The sequence below is a fragment of the Phyllopteryx taeniolatus genome, chromosome 10, assembly GCF_024500385.1.
Source record: "Phyllopteryx taeniolatus isolate TA_2022b chromosome 10, UOR_Ptae_1.2, whole genome shotgun sequence".
NCBI lineage: Eukaryota > Metazoa > Chordata > Actinopteri > Syngnathiformes > Syngnathidae > Phyllopteryx > Phyllopteryx taeniolatus.
Genome location: NC_084511.1, coordinates 24,342,361 through 24,368,880, shown reverse-complemented (window position 1 = coordinate 24,368,880; position 26,520 = coordinate 24,342,361). Strand labels below are relative to the sequence as shown.

Genomic DNA, 26,520 nt, shown 5'->3' with positions numbered 1-26,520 from the left:
CTTATACCAGAGGATTAACACAAACACTTTTTATTTTAGAAGATTGAAAACACTTGACCCTTGTCTTGAAGAGAAATAGATAGAAATAAATAGATAAATAACTTCAAAAGTATCACTATTTTACATGAACTTGATGTCAAATGTCATTTTACACAACCCCAAAAGGCATTTCTGTACATTCTAAGAAAACCCCTTTGGTGTTTTTTAAAGAAAGCCTGACCACAAAACATTTAAACAGGTCAAATACAGTGGTGCCTTGACTTATGAGTGACCTCTTTTGCTTTTTTTGCTCGATGTGGGCAGTAAACTACTGAACAATTCTTCTTCTTCCAGCTGGTTATTACCACTCTGAGTTGGCGTTTACTGTCAAACTAAATATGACACAAAGACAATTAAACATTGTGTGCTTAAAGCAACCACACAACATGAATGCTAACGCACAATGCAATACACTAACAGATATTTGAACACAAACGGTGAGGCAACACACTTCAGTGGGGAAAGACAATTTGAGATACGAGTGTTTTGAGTTGCGAGTGATGTCACGGAAGGAATTAAACTCGTATATTAAGGCACCACTTAAGTTATTTCAGTGGTTCAATTCAAAAGTGAAAGTCAAACATAGATTCACTATAATATTTCTTGATTTATTTTTTTATTATTTTGATGATTATAGCTTACAGCTAACCAAAACCCCCAATTCACCATCTCAGAAAAAAAAAATATTACATCAACTACCAAAATGATTTTGTATATAGACACTAGATTGGTAATGGGTTTGTGAAAAGTATTTCCAATCTGTACACAGTAATGTATGAGTTTCACTTTTTGAATTGAACTACTGAAATAAATCAACTTTTCTACACTATTCCAATTTGTTGTGATGCACCATTTTAACAACGCTATAGCCGAATTCATCCATCCATTTTCTGGACCGCTTTATCCCCACTAGGGTCGCGGGCGTGCTGGAGCCCATCCCAGCTACTAAAATAAATTATTCTCGCAATTCATCAAGACATGACTAATCTGACCATTTCAACAATAGCACTATAGGATTTTGTTTTGCTGTAAAGTTAATTTAATGATAGTTGGTGACTTGTGCAGGTTTCTTTTAAAATTAATCATGATGAGCCTTTTTGTGCCATTAAAATTTTTTGCGCTGGTGTAACCGAATGAAATATTTGTCTCGGCCATCGTGATGTAAACAATTGCAATGAGCAGCTATCTCCACCAGGGGGCCACAATGAGCACAAAAGGTGGCAAGAACAAAAGAAGCAGGGAGGAAGTGAGCTGACTTGTTGCAGAAGGGACTCTGCCGTGGTTCCGGTTGCCCTTGGGCCCGTTTCTCTCTCGGACCCGAGGAGGCTTGACGGGGTTGGACGAGGGGTTACGAGGGGGCTGTCTGAAAGGAGGGGACTGAGGCCCGTATCCCGGCCAGTCGTCGTTGTAGCGCTCGCTGGCATCGCCGCCCCCTGAACCGCTGCCTTCCTCACCTGGAAGGAACACGTAGAAATAATATTGATAATCATGAAAATTATTTAACATGTTTGTCCATTTTACACCATTGGGACAGTAAAGACAATTTCAATTGATTGACACTGTCAGAAAGGTAATAATTAATAATACTATATTTGATCTTCATACACCAGGAATCTCTTAGGGGCAGGCCTTTATTTTATTTTATTTTTATTTTATTTTAAACAACAGTAAAATATATTTCTCTTTTTATTTGGATGTCATAATCTAAAAGAAATCTATACATAATAATAATAGTTTTTAAAATTTATTCTTATTTACTTATTTGTAGAAATATAAGAAACTATAAGAAATTATAATACCGCATATTTTATTCGAGTATATTATTCTAATTGTATCGTATATTTTGTTCTTATCACTGAGAATATAATCTAAATAATATGTATGACATAATTAAATAATAATAATAAATAATAATATAATATGTATTATATATAGTGGCCAGGAGTGTTTATTTTACTTAGATGCAGAGAATACCGGGTATCAATTAGGCGTATGGCATCGGCGAATACATGCATTAGTATTAAGAAAATATATATATATATTAATTGTTTTTAAAAAATACTAATAATATTAAGTATATTTATGTTACTTTAACTTCAACGAATTATTTATCATTTTCCACAAAGTTATAAAGCCGCACCTAGAGAGCAATTTGAACTCCAGCATAAACTGCAGCTTTACAGATGCCACGTTGGCTCTGCGTGTTGTGTTAAAGATGATATGCTATCAGTCGTAGTACAGGTAATTACTCCGCTGTGGTGCCACTTAATCACAAGTAATTAGGGCATGACGCCTAATTGAGCAGAGGCCGCTTTCTGAGAAAATAGGGTGCAGTATGTGACGACTCGCGCAAGTGTGCGAAGTACTACTGACTGTCCATGAAGTCCATGTCCTGTCCACTCTGTGCGTGTCTCAGTTTGTTGGTGGCCACCCTCAGCTCCATGATCAGCTGTCTGGTCTTCACGTCGGGCCGCCCGATGTCCACCTCCACTTCGGGGTTATTGAGCTGGCTCGCCAGCCCGTCGCCGGTCACCTCCGCCAGATATCTGAATATATTTGTTCACGCACACAAGCGACAAATAAAATACACTTCTAACAGGTTTGACAGAAACGGACAGAGATGCACAGTGACCCCCCCTCGCCCCGCCCCTCTTTAATATTAAAGCTTATCTACGATAGACCAGGAACATCATTACCCACTATTAATGTGAACTATAACCTGTACACAATTGCAGCTGGTCAATAGAGGGCATTAGGATGGTGCCCTACCACTGATGGTGGTCACCAAATTACTTTCCTTGAAGACCATTTTTTTTTTTTTTTTTTAATGAAAATACTGATAATCAAATACAAATATTTCTAACGAGTATGTTATCCTGTATTTTTTTTCACATTGCATTATATATGACAGGGTAGCTAAAACGTCGCAACGTCATTTTTTTTTTCCCAGTATCGTGCAGCCCTAATCGAACTCTCCGAAAAAACATGACTAACCTCCCCCTGGTCTGCCCGTTCCAGCAGCGGTCCTCATTAGTGACGTCGGCAGCCATCTTTTCATCGTTGCAGATGGTGTGTGGGAGGGACACCCAGAAACTCCCCATGGGCCGAAGGCGCTGTTTCAGTTCCGTAACCTGTATGGAGGCAGCTCGTGAGTCATCGCTTGTCTATCTTGAAAGTGTTCTGGTGTCTAGCTGCCTAGGGGGGACGGGTGGGGGGGAGCTTAGGTGACCCATGGTGCATGGCATCACTTCCAAACATCCATCATAGTTTTGTGCATTAGCAGTGGGAACATATAATGCAATAGTAACAACGTACTGTGAACGTTGTTCGTGTATGTACAGGACCTACATTTCCCCATACTCACTTGAACAGAAGTAAAACTGAGAAATGTATTTTTCAAATAATAACATTCATAAACACAAGTCAACTTTTTAGCATACGACCGGATTACGACCTACGGATTACGACCTTGATTTACGACTATTTTGTTCAGTCGAAACTGAATTTACTTGTTTACCAAATCAATATTACCCGTTGAAAATAATTGAAGTTCCATTTTACCGTTCCAGCCCCAAAACTCCAGCACCATTTGTTTACACTTTTTTTAACAAATAATAATTGTATAGAAACATTATAAAACATAATAGAAATGAAAATCTAAAGAAATAAACGGGTTTTATAAAGTGTAATTACTGTAAAATGATGCATGCCAGAAGTCACATCGACAAATGTGCCCCTCTATGGCAAGCGCTATTAACATCTGACAGCAAAACGGGATATGTGTGTGTGTATATGTTTTTATCCACAGTTGTAAATTCCGATTTCGTTATCATTCTTACTAGTCGGTCCAGGTTGGTGCCTGCAGCCGTGGTCGGTTTTTCCTCGGGAGTGTAAGTGCGGAAAGGCCTCCTGTTGCCCCCTGACTCTTTGAGTGAGCGCTTGGAGCGTGCTTGAGCAGGTCTAGGGTTTCCACAACCCTGGAACACCTACAAGGAGAACATGGAATTACACGCACGTGGCATACTAACGGTAGGAACTTGTCTTGGTCCTCCGCAGCAAACTTCAACTTTTGGGCCAGAGGAAAACCCGTTCAAATTTCAAATGACGACACGAGTTGGGATCAAAGGGCGAAGAAATGACAGTGAATGCCCGCATATTTGCAGTTCGGCATTCACAAATTTGCCTTATTCCCTGTTTTTGTGCTCAAGCCAAAGCAATACATTTCTTGGACGCCATCTTGCGGCATTAGGCTCCACGGAGCTATGTTGAGGTGAACCGAGGAGCTTCATTTAGACAATTGTAGTACTTTACCTCCATCTTGTGGCATCCTAGTGCCAAAGAACTATGTTGAAGTGAGTTGAGAGTTTTGTTTTGACCAAAACAGTGCATTGATGCCACGTTGATGGACCCCCAAAATGTTTACATTGATTTGATTTTGAAAAGAATGTGCCAAAAACTCTATGTATTTCCACTAACTTCCAGTAGAGATGTATCACTTGAACATACCTCTTTGACACCAATTACTGCTTGCCTATTAGACACCTTGACATCTTGTGTTGGTGTCTTACAGTATTATTAACAAAAAAATAATAATTGTTTTTTTCAAAAAGTACAAAAACCTTGAAGAGGTGAGTTTTTCACTGAATAACTGAGGATTTGTTCCACTGAAAAATAAAAGCGAATATGTTTTTCTTCTTCTTTATTCTTCCAGTGGAATAATACAATTGCAACACTTCCGTTGAGCTCAGAATATTATTGGTCAATATCAGGGAAAGAATTGTTTTTATTTTGACAAAATAGCCTACCTTGTTGACAACGAAGGATTTTAATATTTGGATCTAAATTGGCATAATAGTCCACGAGCGTATTATTGCTCATGTCATTACATATGGTTTTCAACCAATTGTCCTCCTGGCGAATTCATTATCACCATGACAACGCAATGTCGTACACAAAGGTTTTCTTGTTAAACCACCCCAATCTTGGATGCGCATTCGTCATGTACAGTAAACGGAGTGCACTTATAATTGCTTTATGTACAGCATCGCGGTTTACAGAGGCTCACAATAACAGATTGACGCACACATTCATCCACTAATGGCCGTCTGCTGCCTTGCAAGGCACTGCCAGGCCCGGTGAGGGCAATGGAGGGTTCGATGTCTTGCCCAAAGACACTTCGACAGCCGACATTCTGAGCCGGGATTCGGAAGCCTGCCATGTAATCTAAAGACTGAAGGAGTCAAGCTTTGGATCGGCAATATATTATATCCTAGGCAAAAGTTTCACTGCGCTCACTCACTCTCTCTACCCGCCGCGGAGGGGAAAACAAGCCAAGCTGTGAAGCAAAGAACTCGCAGTTCCTTGAAGCGCGGCCACACATTGAAGCGAGACGTGGGTGCCTCTCAGGTGGATTCGCTCCCGGGAGGCTCGCCACGCTTCACTCACATGGTGCGACATTACTGTTCTGCATGTGTGGGAATGCTCCATTTTTGTCTCAGGGACAACATGAGACAATAATTAAGACGATACTGAAGCCGAAGAACCCAGAGCAACCCACGCAAGCGCGAGGAGAGCATGCAAACTCCACACAGGAAGGCTCAAGCCAAGATTCGAACCCAAAACTTCAGTGACGTGCTAACCACTTGATTTTTCGTGTTAAATTTAAATATAGAATTAAGAACCTCTGTTTCTCCCTGGTGGATTCTCTTCAGTATCATATATCAATATATTGGTCCATAACGGGTCATCCTTGCCTTGGTGGAGATGCTGACGCTGTTTTCTTGCATGTGCATGATGGCTTCGGACACTTTGACGGAAATGGAGTCCGCCGCCAGCTCCATGTTGAACGGCCCCTCCAGTTTCTCCGCCACCTGGTAGAGGGCGTCTGATGTGGGCGATACATGTGGAGAAATGGAGGTTACACGTGAAGGCGAATGAATGTCGAAGTGGATTTAAAATGAGCAGCACGGAAGCGTAAATGTATTCACTTTGCTTATCATTATTTACAGTAGATCTTCACATAAATGACTTGAAACAAGGATGATTAAAGCAACTACGGGTATATTTTAAGACTTTCGAATGTTACATCTCAGAGGGGAAAAAAATGTGAATACAATCTGCCCACGCCTCCTTTCACCCACCAATGAAATAGTCCCATTCAGTGTCCAGATCAGCCTGATTGGCTAAGCAGCCTTTCATCACGTTCAAGCAGAAGGCACGGCACGGACGCAGGGAGGGCATTCCTCGACACAGCGGGCAGTACCACTGACGCATCAGGCCACGCACGCACGCAGAGGCTGGCGTCATCTAGAGGAATTGGAATTGGAAACGCCCGGGAACCAACTGTGCTCAACCTTTGAATTTCCACCGTACAAAGCCTAATGGCAAAAAATAGATATACTTTATTTACCTTTGTGGCTTTGTTGACAATATCTCGACCAAGGGCCAAGCCCTGAGATAGCGCCCTTGCAGCAATGAATGCCCTGGATACCTTGATTGAAAAAAAAAAAAAAAAAGAGATATTTTACAAAACTTCTTATTTTATACTTCATTTTACGAGCAAGGACGGTCCACCTGTACGCGCAGTTTGCGGGGCACGTCTCCAAACGGCTGCAGCTGTTCGGCGTGCTTACTGACGCACTCCAGGTAATCGTCGCTAAACTGATATTGAGGGTTGACCAGCGTGAAGACCCGCTCCACCAGCGTGGACCAAAAGTCCGACAGAACCTCTGTCAGACTGACACTGCCCCCTGTGGATGAAAAAAGGACAACTGAGGAAATAAGTCTTAATGTAAAAGTATTAGGTACTGTATGTGCAGTATGTCCAAAAGAGAATGTAAAGAAATAAAGTCGTTTTATAAAGTGTCATTACTGTGCATACTGTAGTAATGTGTTGCGCGAGGGAGGCCTAGTGACTGACGTCAGGAGCTGGAGTCGGGTTGGCTTAGTTGGTTGGGTTATTCTGCAAGTAAGCGTCCTGGCATGACTTGTGGCCTCATAGGAGCTCCTTGAGAGTGTTCTCAGTTGGCATCTGAGGCTTTCCTTGCCCTCATGTGAAGGCATACAGTAGCTAACAGTAGCTCCGTTAAGCAGTGGTCTTCCCACCTTCACGTAGATGGCCATCTAATTGCAAACGTCTCGTCATGATTTAGCCCTTGAAGAGCCTTGTTTTGCTTGTCACTGTCACGTTGTCGTCATTAAAAAAAAAAAAAAAAAAAAAAAAGGAGTGTCAATCATGGCTGAAAACAACACTATCGGTCCCTTAACAGATGGCCAGAAAGATGGTTGGATGAACAATTGGTAGCAGTCATCATTCAGCAGCAATTTTAAGATAATTCATACATTCATCTGGTACCATCTCACATCTAAATATACAGTATGATTGTGTCCCAATTCTCGTCTATGTAGACAAGGTGTGCGTGAACTGACCTGAATAATATCTGCGCAGCTCCACAAACAGCTCCTGGAAGACGTGCGAGTTCTGCGTGAAGAGGCGTCCGTAGGTCTTGGTGAACATCTGGTTCATGGACTTCTCAGACAAGTCTATCAGCTCCCTGAAGAACTCTGTGAGGACAACGATGCAAGTCTGACACACGAAACCTGGCGCCAAGGCCTCGCCAGCTCACTGTTACATCACACGCCGTTTATTAGCAAATATGCGCGAGAGAGCGTGGCGTCTATAAAAATAGCCTTTAAGGCTCATATTTGCAGTTTCCCACTTCTGATTCATCTTTTACGTTATATAAAAGAACGAGGAGGGGAGAAAAGAGGTGAGAGCGTGTAGGCGGTGAAAATGTCAACTCAGCTCCGTGCTGCGTCTGGCTGGACTCTGGGAGAAATCTTTACTTCAGCTCAGGTATACGAAAGACAGACCCACTAAAGCTGTCAGGGGCCCTTTAGTTCCCCCAATGCTTAGTTCTTCATCTTGACAGTATGTTTTGAACAATTGCTTCCACCTTAAACGGAGTACACAGATGTCGAGTCACACCTATGGACAATTTAGTCTTCAATGAACCTTACACGCACGGAGGAAGCCACAGTACCTACATTTAAATTAAAAGAGATTTTGGACGATTGTAGGCTTCCAACTTATGCAAGGTACAGACAAATATTACACATATTACAGTTACAATTTTGTTTTCTTCTATCCATGCATGCGACGTATATTGACAGGCAGAACAATCAACTTCACCTCTATTACATGGAAGATGTTACAATAAATCTACATTATGTGTCATTCATACGAACTACTGAATCATTGCAGTGATGGCTTCCTGTAAGTATTTTAGCTTTGTGTCCAAATAAACAGCAAAGCTTTCACACTGAGTAAGTTAATTTGTGAGTAATTTGAGACGAGATCATCATTATTTCAGTTTTCAAAACTTTTTTTTGGGTGGTGCTCGGTGAGATTTTCCTCATGTAAACTAGTGTGCCTTGGCTCAATAAAGATGGGGAAACACTGCTTTGCACCAACATATATAGAACACGCGGAAAACATAACCAAGGTGGCAGTAATGATCATAATAATAATACTGTATGAACAAAAGTGTCAATTGTCTTACCGTCAAACCGCCGCTGTCTCTGGGTGAACGTGGTCAACAGGAACTGGCTATGGTCCTCCACGGATTTCAGGAAGTCCCGTTCGCTCTGAAGCGCCAGTGTTTCCTCCATCTGACTGGAGCAGCAGGTGTAGTCCTGAGGACAGAGCCTCAAGTGCTCGCCTGTGCTCACAAGAAGAAACAGTGACAGACAACCTGAACACTCCAGCTGCGATCGATTCAAAAATGAGACTATTCACAGGCAAGTAGGAACAGTGCGTCGTTTTGACCAGTGATTCCCAACCGGTGCTCTGTGGCACATCAGTGTGCTGCGAGAGATCGTTGGCTGTGCCGCTGAAAACTTTATAATTTTACCGTAATGGTCCAAAAAAAATAATGTCTTTCTGTTGAACTATCTATGCCTGTGGCATATCGTGATAGGCAGAACAATTACGTTGTCTTCCACAAGATGGCAGAAGGTGCAATTAACCTTCGTATCCGCTTTTTCGTGACATTTTTGTTTTTCGTGACATTTTTGTTTAGTGGTGAGTGACGGGATTTTTTTTCCTGATGTAAAATGTGTGCCTAGGCTCAGAAAAGGGTTGTTGCTGTGGAACCGAAGGCTTGGGAGAGCATTTGATCCAGTCAGCCATACAATTCTGAAAACAAGAAAAACCTCAGAGGAACTGTTGTAAAACATTGAAACCACAAATACTTATCATACAGCATATAAAAAAAACTTTAAAAGCAAGGTGAGTTGGAGTTTATCCCTGCTGACTTTGGGTGAGCGGAGGAGTAAAACCTGGACTGGTCACCAGCCATTCGCAGGGCACATATAGACAAAAAAGAAAAAAAAACATTCACACTAAAAGAAAGACAAATATAAATATATTACTTCATTTAAGGAAATCCTTTGCCAATAGAAAAGGAAGATTGGATTTAGTAAGTATTACATCTAGCCTGAAAATCCCCCAATGATGTCTATTTGTAGCACCTTTACCTATAGAATAATGGCCTTTCTTATTTTAGGTTATAATACCTTGTTACGATTTTTAAGGAAAACAAGCAAAATGCTCTTCCACAAAAAGTGCCTGATAAGAAAAAATATCTTGGCATACAAAGAATAAGCATATTTTGCCTTAATTTGACACATTAATTTTGGTTAGTCTTGAGTTTTTTGAGTCTTTATTGTATGGAACGTGGAAGGACGCCAGAGCACACAGTGCAAAGCCACACAATCTCGAGGAGAACATGCAAACGCCTCACGTTTGCACCGTTCCAAGACGCTCCCAATACGTGATCGGCGATATTTTATTATATCTTAAATCCATTCTTCAACGGGGGGGGGGGGGGGGGGTCTGCCCTTTGCACTGTCACATGACAATTTCTGCCACTGAATACACCTGTCAGTCTGTTGTTACCCCAGCCAAGTGTTCTCAAAGATAACGAAAGGGTGTGATATGAAATTGTCCTTCGGCACCATGAATTATTCAGCTCCAATCTGTCTCGCTTTGTCAACTCAGGTCGTGGCTTTGATATGTAAGAGGTAAAAGATATGCAAATGATAAGCGAGGGAGGAAAGCGCCTCAGTTCTTTGTTTCGGTCAATGTTACACCTGACACAAATAGTACGTCTGGCTTCCACCTCCTCGCTGGTGTACCACTCTTGTCTCTTTTGTTCCGCTCTCGCTATTAGTCCTCTCTCATCGTTTGCATTTCCATCGCTAGGCGGCCTCTCGTCGTCATTCTCTCTCCCGGGCCATCTGCTCCCCCCGTGGCCCACGGGACAGCCGGCCGAGGCTCACAAGACACACACACGCATTTATCGAAAATCAATCAATACCGCATCTGTCTGTTTGACTCAATCACAAAGCTAAATGAAATCAGAAAGCATTTTGTGTACAACGGGGGTGAGGATTCTTGGGAACATTTGACCTTTCAGGGTTATTATAAAAGTCCACTGTGGGCCATTGAATTATTTTATATGACAATTTGTTTTGGGCTTTGCCATAACAGTTCCCATCTTTTTATTTTCTCTAGTCGCAGGTTGTATATCTTGTGACTTCCCACCCACAATTATATCAGTCTTGGCCAATTGACATGCAAAGTTCAGCCTCCAAGAAGTGGGCAGCCTTGCAATGCATTTTCTTTCATTTGTGCCCTCCCAACAAGTCCAACCCTTTCCCCAATCCCCTCGCTGAAACTTGATTCAAAATCCACACATTGGTCTCATTCAGCAGATAAGATTATCGCCAATGAACAGAGCCCATGGGGCACATGCAGGGATTTACCAGTACAGGAGAAGTCTAATTAGGGGCGAGGTTCTTTGTTGCGCTGGTGTTGGCAATTTGCTCCTCACGCTTAATCAGCCTATTTAAACAGCACATCGGGGAGGGGGCGGGGGGCTGTAATTTGTTTTAAAACCACTCTGCGTTGTTTTGATCCTGAGGGGAAAGGACAATGATATTGCCACATGGCGCTCATTGGTGAGTTTCCCACTTTTCCAAGCACAGTTCAGTGCATAAGATGTGTGGGTTGTTTTTTTTTTGTTGTTTTTTTTTGCTCTCATAAGTGGCACCGGTTCTGGTGAATAGACCAAAATGTAAACCATTGTGTTTAATTGGGAGATAACCTGCATTGATGACGCTGCTTACCGGAGATTTGAGTCACCGGTGCGGTGCTGGTGCTGTAGCCCTTCTCCGCGTACACCTGCCGGGTGTCGGCGCAGCTCCTCCCCGCGAGAGCCACGGAGCTCCGGGACCCCGACAGGACGGCTGCAGTGCAAAGCAAGCCCAGGAGCGGGTAGTTGGCTGATGTGAGCCGGCTATCCATCCTCACCACAAAAGGCATCAGGAGGCAGAAATAGAGCTATAATGAACGGTCGGAATTGATGGGGTGTAAAACTGTCCTCAGATGGTCAGTCGTCTGAAAAAAAAAGTCATAGTTTTCCCAAAGACATGCAATGGATAAGTCCAGGCTGTGTTTTTACACAGTTTATCTCCATCGACCGTGTCCAGTAAAACTTGTGGACAGGAGGAAAGAGGTACAACCAACCAATCCTCTCCGCATCAGCAATGTAAAGCTATTCGTATTATAATGGGGGGGGGGGAAAGAATAGTTGATTGTGAAAATAAAATCAAGAGAAAACGTCTCCATTCGTGTTCGTCAGTCATGTGCATGTTTCAAATGTATTTTGAAGGCGAAAAGCGGAAGTTACGCTATGAACGCACGACACCTTGACGCTGAGTCAAAGTGGAAGCAGCCGAAGAACAATGGACCGTGCCGGGAGGGACTCACCGTGGGACCGGCATGGAGGGGGCAGATGGGCGGGGAGCCTCCGCTACCTTGTTACGAAGCAGCTGGGAAAATCTTAAAACAGCACATCACTCGAAAAAAATCGCCAAAGAAACAATACAGCCAACATATTGTATTTATACAGCAATCCCTTCACTTATTGCAGATTTAGTGCATCGCATTTTTTTTGATAGGTCAGGGAATTTCAGTTACTCGTCTGCAGATCGATACAGTTAGCCTTATTGGCGATATGATTTTAATGTGGCAGCATAAGTTCAATTGGGCTCTTTTTGCTTAACAGGACAAGACACCTTAATGAGTGTTCGTCTTAAGGCCTGGGACACGCAAGGATTTTTCAAACACATGAAGAGTGTTGGTCGTAAATATGGAACACGTTCATTATTTAAGATGGTCGGCCCCAACATGTTTCAGACCCTAAAACCAGGACAAATCAACTCTTAACACACCTCAGATTTAAGGATAATCTTATCAGATGTAAGATTGTCGGGCATTTGATGTACATGGTGGGGAAGGAGCAAAATCGGGACAAAAACAGCCCAATTGTCTTTGTGTGTGCCGGATGTTAGTAACCAAATTGCTTAAGGATACAAAATACATGACCAAAAAGTCTCTGTTTAAAACACAAGCAGCCACAGTCAGAGTTTAATGAAATAAATTCACGAATAGCTAATGCACACACATAACAATATTGACAGGAACAAATGCAAGTAAAAAGCAACGTTTAGCTTGATTTTCTACAACTATAGTACTGTAGACAAAAACATCACCGCGATGAATTCTAGATTTCCATAATGCTTCTAGGTGACTGCATTGTCAGGAACGTCAGTGTGAGCAGTGGTGCCAATGCTTAAGGCAGCATATCGTCTGCTCACACCATGTCCACATGGGTTGTTGTCCACGTAACTGAAGCAGAACACAAAGCCTTGTGTAAAGTGTGGATGGTGACCTCAAGTGGACAAAAATCCAGTGTCGTCCGTGAGCACAAAAAGTTTTCTCACCTGAATTCAGTGTCATATTGACTGCCAATGTGATGTGAATGGGACACAAATGTATATATTTAGAATAATTTTTGGGGATTACATTTTTTTATTATTATTTGTATTATTATTATTCCATGTTAGTGTTGATTTGGACTTGTCAGATTTAGATGAAGACTTGCAGCGAAAAGCACCAAACGGAAAAACAGGAAGTGCCGAGCTCGGTTGTGAATGTCCTCAACTCTCGGTTCCCTGCAATTATCAGGTCTAGGTGGCAAGTGCAGTAAGTGCAGCGGTAAAATCTTGAATGTCAAGCCTCGTCCTGCCCTGCACAGCTACTGCTAATTCAACTGATGGCATCAATTCATTCAAGCCCCCCTGCTGAGCGGCCCTTCTGTCTCTCTTTCATCACGAGTCACCCAAGAGGCCGAGGCGTAAAGCCACACTGGGAGCGACACCCAGCCCGGCCCGTGGCTCCATCCCTTCCCCGCCAGATGCTTCTCAGCAGGAGCAGTCCCCCCCCCCCAAGGGACCCACCCCCAAGCAGTACTTGCGCCCGAGCCTGACACACGAGTAGTGCGCAGGGGGCAGTAGAAAGAATATCTACAAAGTTGTCAGTTCTGGAGAGAGCAACCTGGCGGCGAGCAAACTATCGGTGGAAGGGAATGGAAGGGAGGGGGAAATAGGGATAAAGCCTTGAATGGAAGTGGGCGGTTTTTAATTAGAGGGATTATCATGTTGTCAGAGGCTGACGGATGAGAGCCTGCAGAATCACCTGCAAAGAGCAGGAAGAAGGAGGGCTTTGCACTCAGTCGCTTTGTCACTTATTGACAGTGAAACCCACCCATCTTGACCATTGTTGTGATGTACTTTAGATGTAAAGAAGAAGTGTCAGGGCCAGCGAAGCATTTTCTGCTGGTCTTAACACTAGAAGCAGAAGCAGTGACCTATGTTTACAACCTAAATTCAGATATTTGTTCCATGAAATTGGATTCATTTATTCCCAATAGTCTATTCTCTTCATTTTGTAGCGTTTCTCTTCCCTGCATTGCTGTCGGTATGCAGATGTTCTATTTATTTATTTTTTTGCCCAATCAGATTTCGGCCTCAGTGTGTTGCCGTGTCAATCAAATCTGCCCAGGGCCTTCAGAATCAGCCGATGTAACTTAAACTACACGTACAGTATTAGCAATGGGACTATTTCTTTAACTAATACAAATTCAAGTTCCCCTCACAGGCAAGGTACCACAATAACGTCAGTATTCTTCTGTTCCCTGATTGGTTGGTCAGAGCAAAACTTGTTGCAGCCAAGTTCGACGAGTAAAATACTTGAGGAGCGTACATGCTAGGTGTTACAGTTCCACTCCACTCCTGTGGGCGGCGATAATGCTCTTTTATAACGTGGATGCCAACTACCGCACCCCAAATGTTTTTGGTTTTTTTTTCACTTCTGGATTTGGTGGCTCACTTTAACTACCCCAAGTGGACTTTAAGGCCAGAAGGTCAAGATAAATTCTTGACTAAGCATCTTTTTACGGATTTGCACAGAAATGTAATGTAATGTGCGGTTTGGCAAATCAGGTATCTGGTTTTTGGGTAATACTGGTAACTTAACAACAACCACAATAACCTCAAAGCTGAGCATTATTGTTTTTGTTAAGGCTGAATTTTTGATCAGCTTTTACATTGGGCTCTGCAGGTTCGCCTATGATGGACTGTGGAGTGTATTTTGACCCGAGGTAACAAATTTTTAATTAGCTCTCCTCCACGCTAATTACTGACATGGTGGGCATCGTCCAAATAACTGGTCTCACAACAGGCTCTATTCAGCTAACATCTGTTTTCATCGCTGGAGGACCTCCTGTTGTTATTCACGATGCACTTCTAGCCGTCTTGAATCTCTTTTGTAGCATCTGCTCCCCTCCACTGACATCTTTTCTTTCTTTCACTCAGTCGAAAACCACAGAAGATATCCCACAATGCCTGTAGGCTGCATAGGCAACATCTCCACACAACCCTCAGTGGATCCTGCAAACAAAGGCAATCTTTAACATATGAAATTATTACTTTTTCGTCCCGTGGTTGCACAAGAGACTGTGAATCTGAATTAATTCATTTTTAGCTAGAAATATTGCACATAAGGCATATTCAGGGGCTTATATCTGATGAGTCTAGAGTGTAAGCACCTGAACATAGTTTGTCATATAAAATGTTATGTTTAGTTACTGAGTTGAAATTGAATCAAAATGCTAAAAGGCAGTACAAGCCAGTGATTTACCCTAGCCAATCATTGAGGTGTTGATAATGAAAACGTATAATTTAAACTAGATTCGTGGATCATTTTTAGAATGATGAATTGTTGAAGTTATTCAAAAAGAACCAAAAGTAAAAAATAAATTAATTAATTAATTAAAAACTCAAGCGATGTACTACAAGAATGTCCCAAGGGTAACCTTTTGCGTTTCTATGTATTTCAAAGATTTATTTATCATTGCAGTGTACAAATCAAATATAGGCAAATTTTTCTTTAAACTCGAGGCCTTGGCGGTTGTTTAGATATTAACACCTTTTTGGTTGTATTTTTCACTGAACGAGATTGTTTTCTGACCCCACATTTTGCTTGGTTAAAATAACATTTCAATGTTTCATTAGCCCACGGGCTCTGATTGGATGAGGAGCTCTTCTGCCCATGATATTTTGGCGGAAATGAAAAGTATAGTTTTGTTGAGTGGTGAAATGTCTCCCTCTTTCGACAACTGATCAAATTGCAGTATTGTTAAATTATGTCACTTGTCAATGTGCTTTGCAGCTTTTATGACGCAGGTGTCTTTTATTTGGGTTTTGGATATATGATATATGTTTATTTTTTTTTTACATTTATTTAACTCAAAATGACATCTGAAAATAAACAACACAACCAGTAAAGAATAAAACAAAGACAATCACAATGCACAAAACAATAAACAATCAGCATAACAGCCACACAAAATAAATAATAATGGCAGCACAACAACAACAAAATGCAACAATGCAAATGTCTTAACGTCAAAACCCAGGATGTCCATGTTGTTCTTATTCCGGACCTTCTTCTTTAATCATTTTTGACTTCATGGTTTGTTTCAAACATGTACCCCCCATGTTCTGTATCACCTCATATATGCTTTAAAGCTTGATATACTGAGTAAAAATCCATTCATAGGTTTAAAAATGCATCTTTTCCCTCGCAATATAAAGATTTTCCCATAAAGTGTTAATGATTTTCCTCTCCATAATTGTAAAATTTTGTTTTTTTATTGTAATTTTCTGAACATACTGTTGGCCTTCCAGTCTCTCTGGGATAACAATACCTTGTACATTAACAGATCCACGCCACTGGTGCTTTACGATCCATTTTAAAATCTATTCCTTTCAGACCACCAATCCTAAGTAGTTTACATTTATCGTAATTAAGCTTTAGTCCAGATTGTTGTGAAAAGTTATCTTACTTAGTTACTTAGTATTTATGTAGCCTGTGAGGTTAGTTATGAGTAGTTTAAGAGAATTGTCTTAAAAGACAGAATTGGGGCTACTGGACGGTCGAACAGTAAAACTAAACATTGTGCAATTTAGTATATTTGTCTACTTTAGTATGTTTGTCTTCTTCACAATATCTTTTTTAGTCAGAGCACTTCTGTCTTTGGAATCTACAGATTGCATACAAGAACATATAAGTGCAATATACATTCGCATATCAAAATGGTGTCAGACAAAAATAGTAACAGTGTGTTTGCCGCTCTGTCTTGTTCTCTGTAGAACTCTGTTCCAGTTGGCAGTAGCAGCAACTTTGTAGACAGGGGGCCGGACTAAACCTTTTTGTTCGACTTCTACGAGCCCGGTATTGGTGAGGCTACAGTCCTGTTCGCAACATTTCATCTAGACAGTGTTGAGCTGTACAGTAAGTAGACCAAGACTTTGCTGACTGTCCCTGGGGCATCAGAATACAAAGGTAAGACAGAACACATTGTTACACATATCACATATTGGGCTGCATTGATATAACACTTTTTATACCGCTATGTCACACACTTGCAAGGTTGCCTCATTTACACAGTGATTAAACAGCATAAATTGCAACTGGAGATGTACTGTAGAATCTTGCTTAAGGGTACTTTGGTAGGGCCATGGATCAAACCAGCAGCCTTCCAGTTGCAAGACCGCAGCAATAACACCTGTGCCAACCTGTACAAAGGTATTTAAAATAGAAAGTATGTCTATGTTTTCCTCGAATTATCGATTTGAAGGGCAAGATGTCCCAAGGCTTGTTGTTTAATTTGTATTCCCCAATTTGGTAAGTGGTGAGCACCTTAATACCATCGGCTTGCCTAAAGTAGTAAATATAATACGTGATACAAAAGGCAGTGAAGGTTTATTGTCAGACTTTGCTTCCAAATGCAACAGCACAGCTTCTGGTGCATATAAAGTCATCTGATGTAAGACTTCTACTTGTGACCTGAAATTAGACTCGCTGATTTCACACTTCTCAGGCTAATGAATGTGTGAGTTTGTTTGGCGCTCAGATGATTTTGCATCTTTATTAGGTCAGGGAAATGATTTTTATCTGCACTGTGATATAAACTGATTGCTTTTTACCTAATTTTCTCTAGATTTAATGGATCGAGCAAATCACGAGCAGTCCGGAGATGAACCGTTCATCCTTTTTCGTGCAATACTGACAAGATTGAACGATGCCGCCTTTACGGCGATGTCCCGTCTTCAACAGCGGGCCATGCAGGGTGTCATTGTGTTCTCCGTGCTGGTGCTGCTCCTCTGGATCTCCGCCTTTTTGTACGGGAGCTTCTACTACTCCTACATGCCCTTGGCTACTTATTCGACACCAGTGCACTATCACTACAGGTATGTTGCGTTCAAGGGCATTGAGAAATGACACATTTGCCCTGATTCACCAGCGAGTCTATATGAATGAGGCCCATTGTCCACACCTCTCAAATCTCATCCATCTGTCTCGTAGCTATTGTTTAAATTCATATTTTTGCTTTTGCAGGACAGACTGTGACTCTTCAAACTTATTCACGTGCTCGTATCCTGTGGCCAATGTCTCACTGATGAAAAACAACAAACCTGTATGTACAATTACGGAGTGTGAGCACATGTATCACTTACAGTTGAAAGCAGAATTTACATGCACTATACAAAAAGACTGTCTGACATGAAATCAGACGAAACCTTTCCTGTTTTAGGTCAATTAGGATTTAAAAAGAAAACTCCTATTTTCTAAATGCAACAATAATGAGAGGGTTTTTTGGGGGGACAATTTTTCATTACTTTCTTCAAAGTCAGAAGTTGACATACACTGCCTTTCAACTGCATGACTTGGGTCAAAGGATTTGGATATCCTTCCACAAGCTTCTCTGACTAGTTGGCAGGAATTTTGGTCCAGTCCTCTGACAGAACTGGTGTAACTGAGCCAGGTTTGTAGGCCATCTTGCTCGCACATGCCTTTTCAGGCAGGGTTGAGAGCAGGGCTTAGCGATGGCCACTCCAAAATACTGACTTTGTTATCCTTAAGCCATTTTGTAACCAGTTTGACCATATTCTTCGGTTCATTCCTTCCTGGCTGTCTTGAGATGTTGCTTCAATATTTCCACATAATGTTCTTTCCTCATGATGCCGTCTATTTTGTGAAGTGCACCAGTCCCTTCTGCAGCAAAATAACTCCACAATATGATGTTGCCACCCTTGTATTTCAGTTGGGATAGTGTTCTCAGGCTTGCAAGCTTTAAGTTCAATTTTAGTTTTGTCAGACCACAGAACATGTCTCCAAAATGTAAAATCCTTGTCAAATCCCTGTGGGCATTTGCAAACTGTAATCTGTCTTTTTTTTTTTTTTTTTTTTATGTTTCTTTTGGAGTAATGTCTTCTTCCTGGCAAAGTGGCTTTTCAGCCCATGTCGGTACAGCACTCGTTTTCACAGTGGATAATGAAACACTCTTACCAACTTCAGCCAGCATCTTCACGAGGTCTATTCCTTTTGTTCTTTCCTTCACCTCCATCCCTGTGACATAGAACCAGTCTCCTTCCAGGGTGGTATGATGGCTGGACATTCCCATGGTGTTTATACTTGAGTATAATTGATCGAACCAATGAGCGTGGCACCTTTAGGCATCTGGAAGTTCCACCCAAGTATGAGCCAGACTTGTGTAAGTCCACAATTCTTTTCCTGATATCTTGGCTCATTTCTTTAGAATTTCCCATGATGTTACACAAAGAAACAGTGTTTCAGGTGTGCTTTCAAATACATCCACAGGTTATGTATCTAATTAACCCAAATGTAGTCGATAAACATATCAGAAGCTTCAAAGACATGACATCATCGTTGGGGGTTTTCCAAATTGTTCAAAGGCATGGCAAGCTTATTATTAGCCAGAGGTTTACATTGTTAAGCAGTTTATTTGAAAGGGGACAATGCAACTTCATAAAACACATGAAGTACACATGGTTAAAAAAGCCAGAATTAGCCAGAAGGCTAGTTTTCATCTGTAGTCCCCTGGCCATGATGTAAAAAAGCAGTAAAATACATCTACAAGACAATATAATACAGGATACATAATCAAAAACTTACTATACTATTAAGAGAGAACAAAACCACAAATCATTTGATCATAACATGAAAACATCATAACATACTTGTCTTTTGGTGTTGGCAGCTCTAGGTGATAACTAGCCACATTTTCAGTTTTTTTGTGAAGGCCTTGTATGTTTAACCTCCTCAGGTACTGAGTTCCACTCAGCAGCGCTCCTCACTGACCAGGCTGACTTACTAAAAGCGCTCCTGCGCAGATGAATGAGACAGTCACCGATAGCCTCGAGTGACACGCTCAGAGCTGTTTCTTTTGGCTGATGAACTCAGCCAGAGGAGCTGGAGCCAAATCATGCAATACTTTATAAATAAAATTTTAATCTGGAAATATATGAAGACTGTCCCAGTTTAAAAGACTGTATTTTTTTTTTTTAATTGCACAGTGATGATAGTGCCTTGGTTTTTTTATCCATCACTTTAATTACTTGTTTGTACAAAACTTCCAATGTTTTTTTTTTTTGCATTCTGACCAGCCTGGGACCAACTGGTTATGCAATAGTTTAAGTGACTAAGAATAATTATATGCAAGTAATTTTTTTTGCAGCTTCAGTTGATATTTCATTTCGAATTGCACGAAAATTAATTTCGTTTTAATTCGTTTTTACACAATTTGTCAATATGGGGCTTGAAAGGAAAGCTGTGAATCTATTATAAACCCAAGATATTTGTATTGGCTGACAATTTGCATTTTTCTCCATTAACAAGTATGTCGGGGTCAGGTGATACTCTGTTTGTTTTAGTGAAATACATGCCGACACTTTTAGAAGCGTTTAGCTGTAGACAGCACTCCTGCAACCAAGTTGTGACACAGGACATTGTATTAGTGAGTTTAGCAGCAACATAACTTCTGACTATGAAGAAAATATTTTTTTAAATCCTTCTATCGTTATTCTGGCATTTAGCAAATAGAAACTAATTTTGGTTATCCCAATTGACCTAAAACAGGAAAGGTTTAGTCTAATTTCATGTCAGACAGTGAGGGAGGAAAAAGGTGTGTCTTACATGCTTTTTGGTTTAAATGCTTGATCATGGAGACTAAACTCTTTAGTTGCATGAGTAATCGGCCTCTATATTTAAGATTAGGATTAGAGCTAGATTTAAAGTTTAGTTTAAATTGTAATTTTGTGATAGTGAAGATTAAGATCAGTGTATATAGAGGGCGGGGTTATTCATATACTGTACATACAGTACATTTGTTAGTATAGGTCCATTTCAGTAAATTAGAATATCTTGGAAACCTTAATTTAGTTAAGTACTTCAAAAAGTGAAACCCATCACTACAAAATATTTCATTATTTTATTTATTTTTAAAACTATTTTTATTACAGTTTCCAGTTAAAAAAAAAAAAAACACTTCTCTTGCTTGAAAATTTAGAATATTACATGCGACAAGACGGCACGGTGGTCGACTGGTTAGAGGGTCAGCCTCACAGTTCTGAGGACCCGGGTTCAATCCCTGGCCCCGCCTGTGTGGAGTTTGCATGTTCTCCCCGTGCCTGCGTGGGTTTCCTGCGGGCACTCCGGTTTCCTCCCACATCCCAAAAACATGCATGAATTGGAGACTCTAAATTGCCCGTAGGCATGACTGTGAGTGCGAATGGTTGTTTGTTTCTATCTGCCCTGCGATTGGCTGGCAACCAGTTCAGGGTGTACCCCGCCTCCTGCCCGATGACAGCTGGGATAGGCTCCAGCACGCCCGCGACCCTAGTGAGGAGAAGCGGCTCAGAAAATGGATGGATGGATGACATGCGACAATCCAAATACTTTTTGTATAATATTAGGAATTGGCCTATTGAAGTATTTTCCTGTTTTTAATTAATCAATACACAGTAATTTGAGTTTCACTTTATGAATTGAACGATTTTTTTTTTTTATGATATTCAAATTTATTTAGATGCACCTGTATTTTGTATCAAATATGAAATGCAAATTGGAATATACATGTGTGTCTTATGATCCGTTTCCATTTATAAAAACGCACGTACAGTATCTGCCATTTTAAAGGCTTATGTTGTTTAGGTGTTGACATTCGGCCAGGCCTATCATATAACTCTTCAACTGGACATGCCTGATTCCGAGATCAACCAGGAGCTCGGCATGTTCATGATCAGGACAACCTGCTTCTCTCGTGATGGAGGCCAAGTGGCGACGTCTGCTCGTTCAGTGAGTGCCCCCCCCCCCCCCCCCCCCCCCCGAGTCCTCCGTTAATCTCCCACCAAGCAGCGTCCAGTTAATAAATTTGTTAGTAGCCATGTTTGTGCTGACTCCGCTGATCCACTGCTTTTTTTCCCCTGTGCATTTCTCAGGCAAGGCAGCTGCTATCCGCCTCCAGCTCTCGCTTTGTGAGTATAGCACAAATAATCTGCTCAGACAGAGCCTGCTGCTTTTAGGTGAGGGCCATGTCAGTAATGTGGCTGAATTCTAGGTATTGCTACGTTGTTGCTGTTTTTATGCAGTTTTGCTCATTTTCTCCTCTGCTGATTGTATGTGCAGTACAGTGTTGTGTCGCTATTCAGGGGGGATAGGGACAGAGCGAAAACATAAGCATTTGACACGCCTCCAAGCCCCCAAATAAAGGATTATAATTGCCTATAAATGCCAAAAGATGGCTCAAAGAACTACATGATCCTCAACTCACTTCAACATAGTTCTTTGGCAATAAGATGCCACAAGATGGTGGCAAAGCACTACATGAAGCTCCTCAACTCACTTCAGCGTAGTTCTTGGGCACCAAGATGCCCATTAATGCCAAAGCAATCTTTTTACATTTGACAGTGCCTTTGGCCTGAGCACAAAAACGGATGGGTTCCAAAAAATAAATAAACAAGGATCAGCAAATATGTGAATCTACGAGTACCGAATCATGCATATGCAGGGAAACACTGTACAATGAAAAGATCCTAAAGGAGACATATGATGCAATTTTTCATAGTTTGAAACAGTGACCAGGTGTCTTAATGAAGGTCTCTTGACATGATTCTGAAAAGATACATAAAGGATAAAGAAGTTCACACATTTAATATCCTCTTGTCACACTTTGGTTCAAATCACTCTTTTTATTTGAGGGGATTGGGAAGGGGGACTCTATCTCATGCAAATGCTGACTGCTGCTTTGTTACCATGACAACCAGGTGCGGGAGCTCAGGCATGCGACGAAGCAAGCGGCTGCTCAATGTTGCATGACATCTCCAAACACAAATACCCCCCAGCCCTACGTCGACAACTCAGCCGAACATTAACGTCATAAGACTGTTTGCTAATGTTTGTCTATGCTAACACTGCAGCTCTGCTTACCTTTTGGTTTTGACATGATAAAAGGGTACTTCCATGCAGTCCAGGTGGCTGGACTCCAAACTCCAGGATGGATCGCTCACACACACATTTCTCTTAAATAAGTGGATAACAAAAGACTGGCTTGGTTTTTTTTTTTTTGGTTTTTGTTTTTTTCACATTGGATGGGTGGGTAGGCACTCCAGAGACCCAACTATTTAGGAGACTTTATCACAGCAGTCCTTTTTCCAGATTGTAACAGTAGGACACAAACAGACACACACAAAAATATAAAACTGATTTCCACAAAACTTTGTAGAGGTCTGGAGGAAGCATTAACTTTTGGGTGAGGATCTGGATCAATGACAGTGCCCACTCAGCGGAATCTTCATTCTCCAATAACGACTTTGGTTGTCAGCTTTGGGTTTGTGCACTCTACTGAGTGACATTCTAAGCTTATTGCTAAAACAGCAATGAGCCTACGTGAGCCAGGCTCAGTGAACCTCCTCACAGCTGCTGCTGTGCAACTCAAAAGTCAACAAATGTCAACAAATGACAAGTCTTCAATCGAAGCAAAAAAAGTGGCATTTATTTTTTATTCTTCACATTGTATTTGTTTATGTCATTACTGTATGTTTTTTAAGTACAATATAGAGTGCTATTTTTATTTGGAAAACACATTACAAAAAGTTCTGTTTGTTTGGGAGGCTAGAACAGATTAATGACATTTTCATTCATTTGAATGGGGAAAGATCATTTGAAATACAAGAATTAGCGTGTTATGAGTTACGAGCATGGTCACGGAACAAATTAAACTTGAATCTCAAGGCACCACTGCAACCTAATCTGCAGCAGCAGGCATATAGTAACTCCACTGGGAAAAACTACTTGAAATACAGTATCGATAGCTGGGATCAAATCCCAATCACTGAGATTTTGTTCATTTTTAATTTCATTGATCACAGAGCTACATCTCACACCCAGGTCCTAAATGTTCATTGTGACTATGCTGGAGTATTTACTGAAATGTAACAACGGTGATGTGACACGCCTATATCAGAGTATGCTGCGGTACCAGTCCAACCTTCTGAGGACCATGTCAACGCTGCTGTTCTTCCCAATGCTGATGAGTGGAGTTGCTGAGCAGAAACAAGTGTTGGCGGTGGAACTCTTCTCAGAATACACAGACGACCCAGTGAGTGTGTCCGTGTGTATACAGTCAATTATTATGCCAACCCTCTTATTTGTCATTCCTTCCTCAAAAATAGTACTCCCCCTCGGCCACAGCCGTCCTTGAGATCCTATCCAGCAAGGTGCAGATCTACTCGTCCCAGCTCTACATCCATGCTCATTTCACTGGTGTAAGGTGAGAGGGCAACATCGTAATTGTTTTTATTTGGCGAACAGGTAACTTTTAACTGAAAATGATACAAAGTGGCAAAAAAAAATTAAAAAAAAGTGTCTCACAGTTTTTTACAGTTTTGACAACAAAAGTTTTACACACTCCACAGAGAAAAGGTTCAAGCTTTTTTTTTTAGGTTAAAAACAGTACTCATTCACTAACAAGAAAATTCAAAGTTGTCAGCCATTTTAGAGCATTTTGACTGATCTTTCAAGACCCACAGAATATTGTGTTCTGTGACAATGTTAGCACCAACCCTACCAAAGGAAAGAGCAGACTCTCTTCTTTCACCAGGAAAACTAAGTTTGTTTCTAGTGTTTCCGTCCTTTTATAATGAGCAGTAGAACATTGGTTTGTTACACCAAAAACACCTGTTTATAACCAAGAGAGGATAAAAAATAAAAAGAAAGAAAAAAAACATCAAGCAGAACAGTGTCTTTGACGCTATTCCTTTTTGCGTTTGTGACACCTCAAACTATAAAACAACAAAAACAAGACCGAGAAATGGCTTTTGATAGCAGAATAATTGATTCACAGATATACAACTATGAAACGCAATGTGAGCCACACCGACTCACCATATGGCTCGAGTTGAACGTCAGACTTCCCACGTGTTGGCGTTTCTCTCCCTCAAAACTGATGAGATAAAATGAGATTCACCCCCTAATCTTTATCTTCTCCTCAAAAGCTGTCTGAGCTCTAATCCAAAGCTATTTACAGGGATATGATAGTCATTACAATGGTTTAAAAACCTGAATTTCACAGGCAAGGAGACCCTCTTCCACGCCAACCCTGTTGAAAAATAGACTTCACGAATACATACGCAGGGGTGTCAAACTCATTTTTGTCACGGCCCACATCGTAGTTATGACTTCCCTCGGAGGGCCGCTATGACTGTCAACCCATATGAAGGAAGGATCACCTCATATAATTAGATATCAGAATCAGAATCATCTTTATTTTGCCAAGTATGTCCAAAAAACACACAAGGAATTTGTCTCCGGTAGTTGGAGCCCCTCTAGTACGACAACAGACAGCCACAACAAATCTATAAATAACCAGTTGTAAAATGAGAAGCCTATAAAGACATGTTTTTAACTACTACATTTCTTTTCAAACCGGGATTGGTATTTTAAAAAAAATGCTTGCATTATCTCAACGTTATTACATGGGAACACAATTAGCAATTTTTATTTGCTTTTCGCAGGCCACATCAAATGATGTGGCAAGCCGGATCTGGCCCCCGGGCCGCCGGTTTGACACCTGTGACATACAGTGTACGTCGGTGACAGTGTCAGATTCTAGTTGACGAATATAAATGTCCATAGCAGTGAATGGGGTGTTTGATAGAAGCTGTTTCCCTTCTTCAGGTACTTGCTGTTCAACTTCCCAGTCCTGTCAGCTGTCGTGGGCGTGTCCAGTAACTTTATGCTCCTCGCCGTCCTCTTGGTCTTCAGCTACATGCGGCTGCTGTTGGGCAGCCCAGTGCAGGTGAGCCACATTCCTCATGAGTAACCGCTGTTGATGCAAGTTTTGGTTCATACCTGACTGCTAGTTTTTGTTTTGTTTTTTACAAATTTTAAATTGCTTTTGTGTGTCAGCAGGCCCAAATCAATACAGCAGGCAGGGTGGGAAATGGTGACAACCGCAATACGCCTACATGAGACATTTCAGCTGTGAGCTCTGCGTGAACAAACGACCAGCCCTCTCCTTGGCATGAAAAGACAATTTAGTATGCATAAATTGAAAGTAGTAATGTATTCCTCCTCTATTATGCTGTCACATTCTATGGGCGCTTCCACTTGAGCTGGACAAAGAAGTTCCAATGGTGTCTCGTTTCCTCACACCAGTCTGTTTTGCTTTGTATGAAGAAAGATTCTGTTATATGGGAAATTTCTGGAACTGGCGGAACACATCACTTATAACAACACTATCAGAATCACAGACCCGCATAGTCAACCTACATTCTAATATTTGTTCTGTGAAATTGTATCCATTTATTCTCAACAGTATATTATCTTCATTTTGTAGTTTCTTTTTGCTGCACTGCTTCCATTATGTTTATTCTATGTGTATGTTAGATGGTTGTTTTTTTGCCCAATCAGATTTCAGACTACTACCATGTCAATTTCATAATAATGTTCAGAGACTATATATACAGTTTTGCACCTGTTGCTAGGCATATAAAAGAATCATTTTTGTTCAATTGTCAAATTTATTATTATTGCAGTATACATACCTTTTGTGACATTTAGTTTTGGGGGTGCGTGAGATTTGTATAATGTAAACAATGCTCCTAAGGGCAATAAAAGTTGTATTGAGCCTTATTGCATTAGATGACAAA

The 26,520-nt window shown here is 41.1% G+C and overlaps 2 protein-coding genes across 4 annotated transcripts; one reads left to right on the top strand and one right to left on the bottom strand.

Moving 5' to 3' along the window:
* Window positions 1-14: 14 nt before the first annotated feature.
* On the bottom strand, window positions 15-11,730 carry gpc2 (glypican 2). The gene is made up of 11 exons (XM_061787391.1): window positions 11,230-11,730; window positions 8,601-8,759; window positions 7,468-7,602; window positions 6,613-6,788; window positions 6,449-6,529; window positions 6,180-6,345; window positions 5,793-5,923; window positions 3,879-4,025; window positions 3,034-3,170; window positions 2,413-2,585; window positions 15-1,493 (listed from the first exon to the last, which is right to left on the bottom strand). The coding sequence occupies exons 1-11, from the start codon at window positions 11,423-11,425 to the stop codon at window positions 1,222-1,224; spliced, it is 1,773 nt and encodes a 590-aa protein (XP_061643375.1). The 5' UTR covers window positions 11,426-11,730; the 3' UTR covers window positions 15-1,221.
* LOC133484580 (seipin-like) lies at window positions 10,982-26,503 on the top strand. Of its 3 annotated transcripts, XM_061787394.1 has the most exons (11): window positions 10,982-11,061; window positions 16,660-16,852; window positions 17,024-17,095; window positions 17,511-17,760; window positions 17,909-17,987; window positions 21,524-21,667; window positions 21,811-21,846; window positions 23,835-23,969; window positions 24,043-24,140; window positions 25,547-25,667; window positions 25,778-26,503. In XM_061787394.1, the coding sequence occupies exons 4-11, from the start codon at window positions 17,516-17,518 to the stop codon at window positions 25,838-25,840; spliced, it is 921 nt and encodes a 306-aa protein (XP_061643378.1). In that variant the 5' UTR covers window positions 10,982-11,061; window positions 16,660-16,852; window positions 17,024-17,095; window positions 17,511-17,515; the 3' UTR covers window positions 25,841-26,503. The 3 variants fall into 3 exon arrangements, with proteins under 3 accessions (XP_061643378.1, XP_061643379.1, XP_061643376.1); XM_061787395.1 differs by lacking the exon at window positions 17,024-17,095 and having other exon boundaries at window positions 25,781-26,503; XM_061787392.1 differs by lacking the exon at window positions 17,024-17,095.
* Window positions 26,504-26,520: the final 17 nt, after the last annotated feature.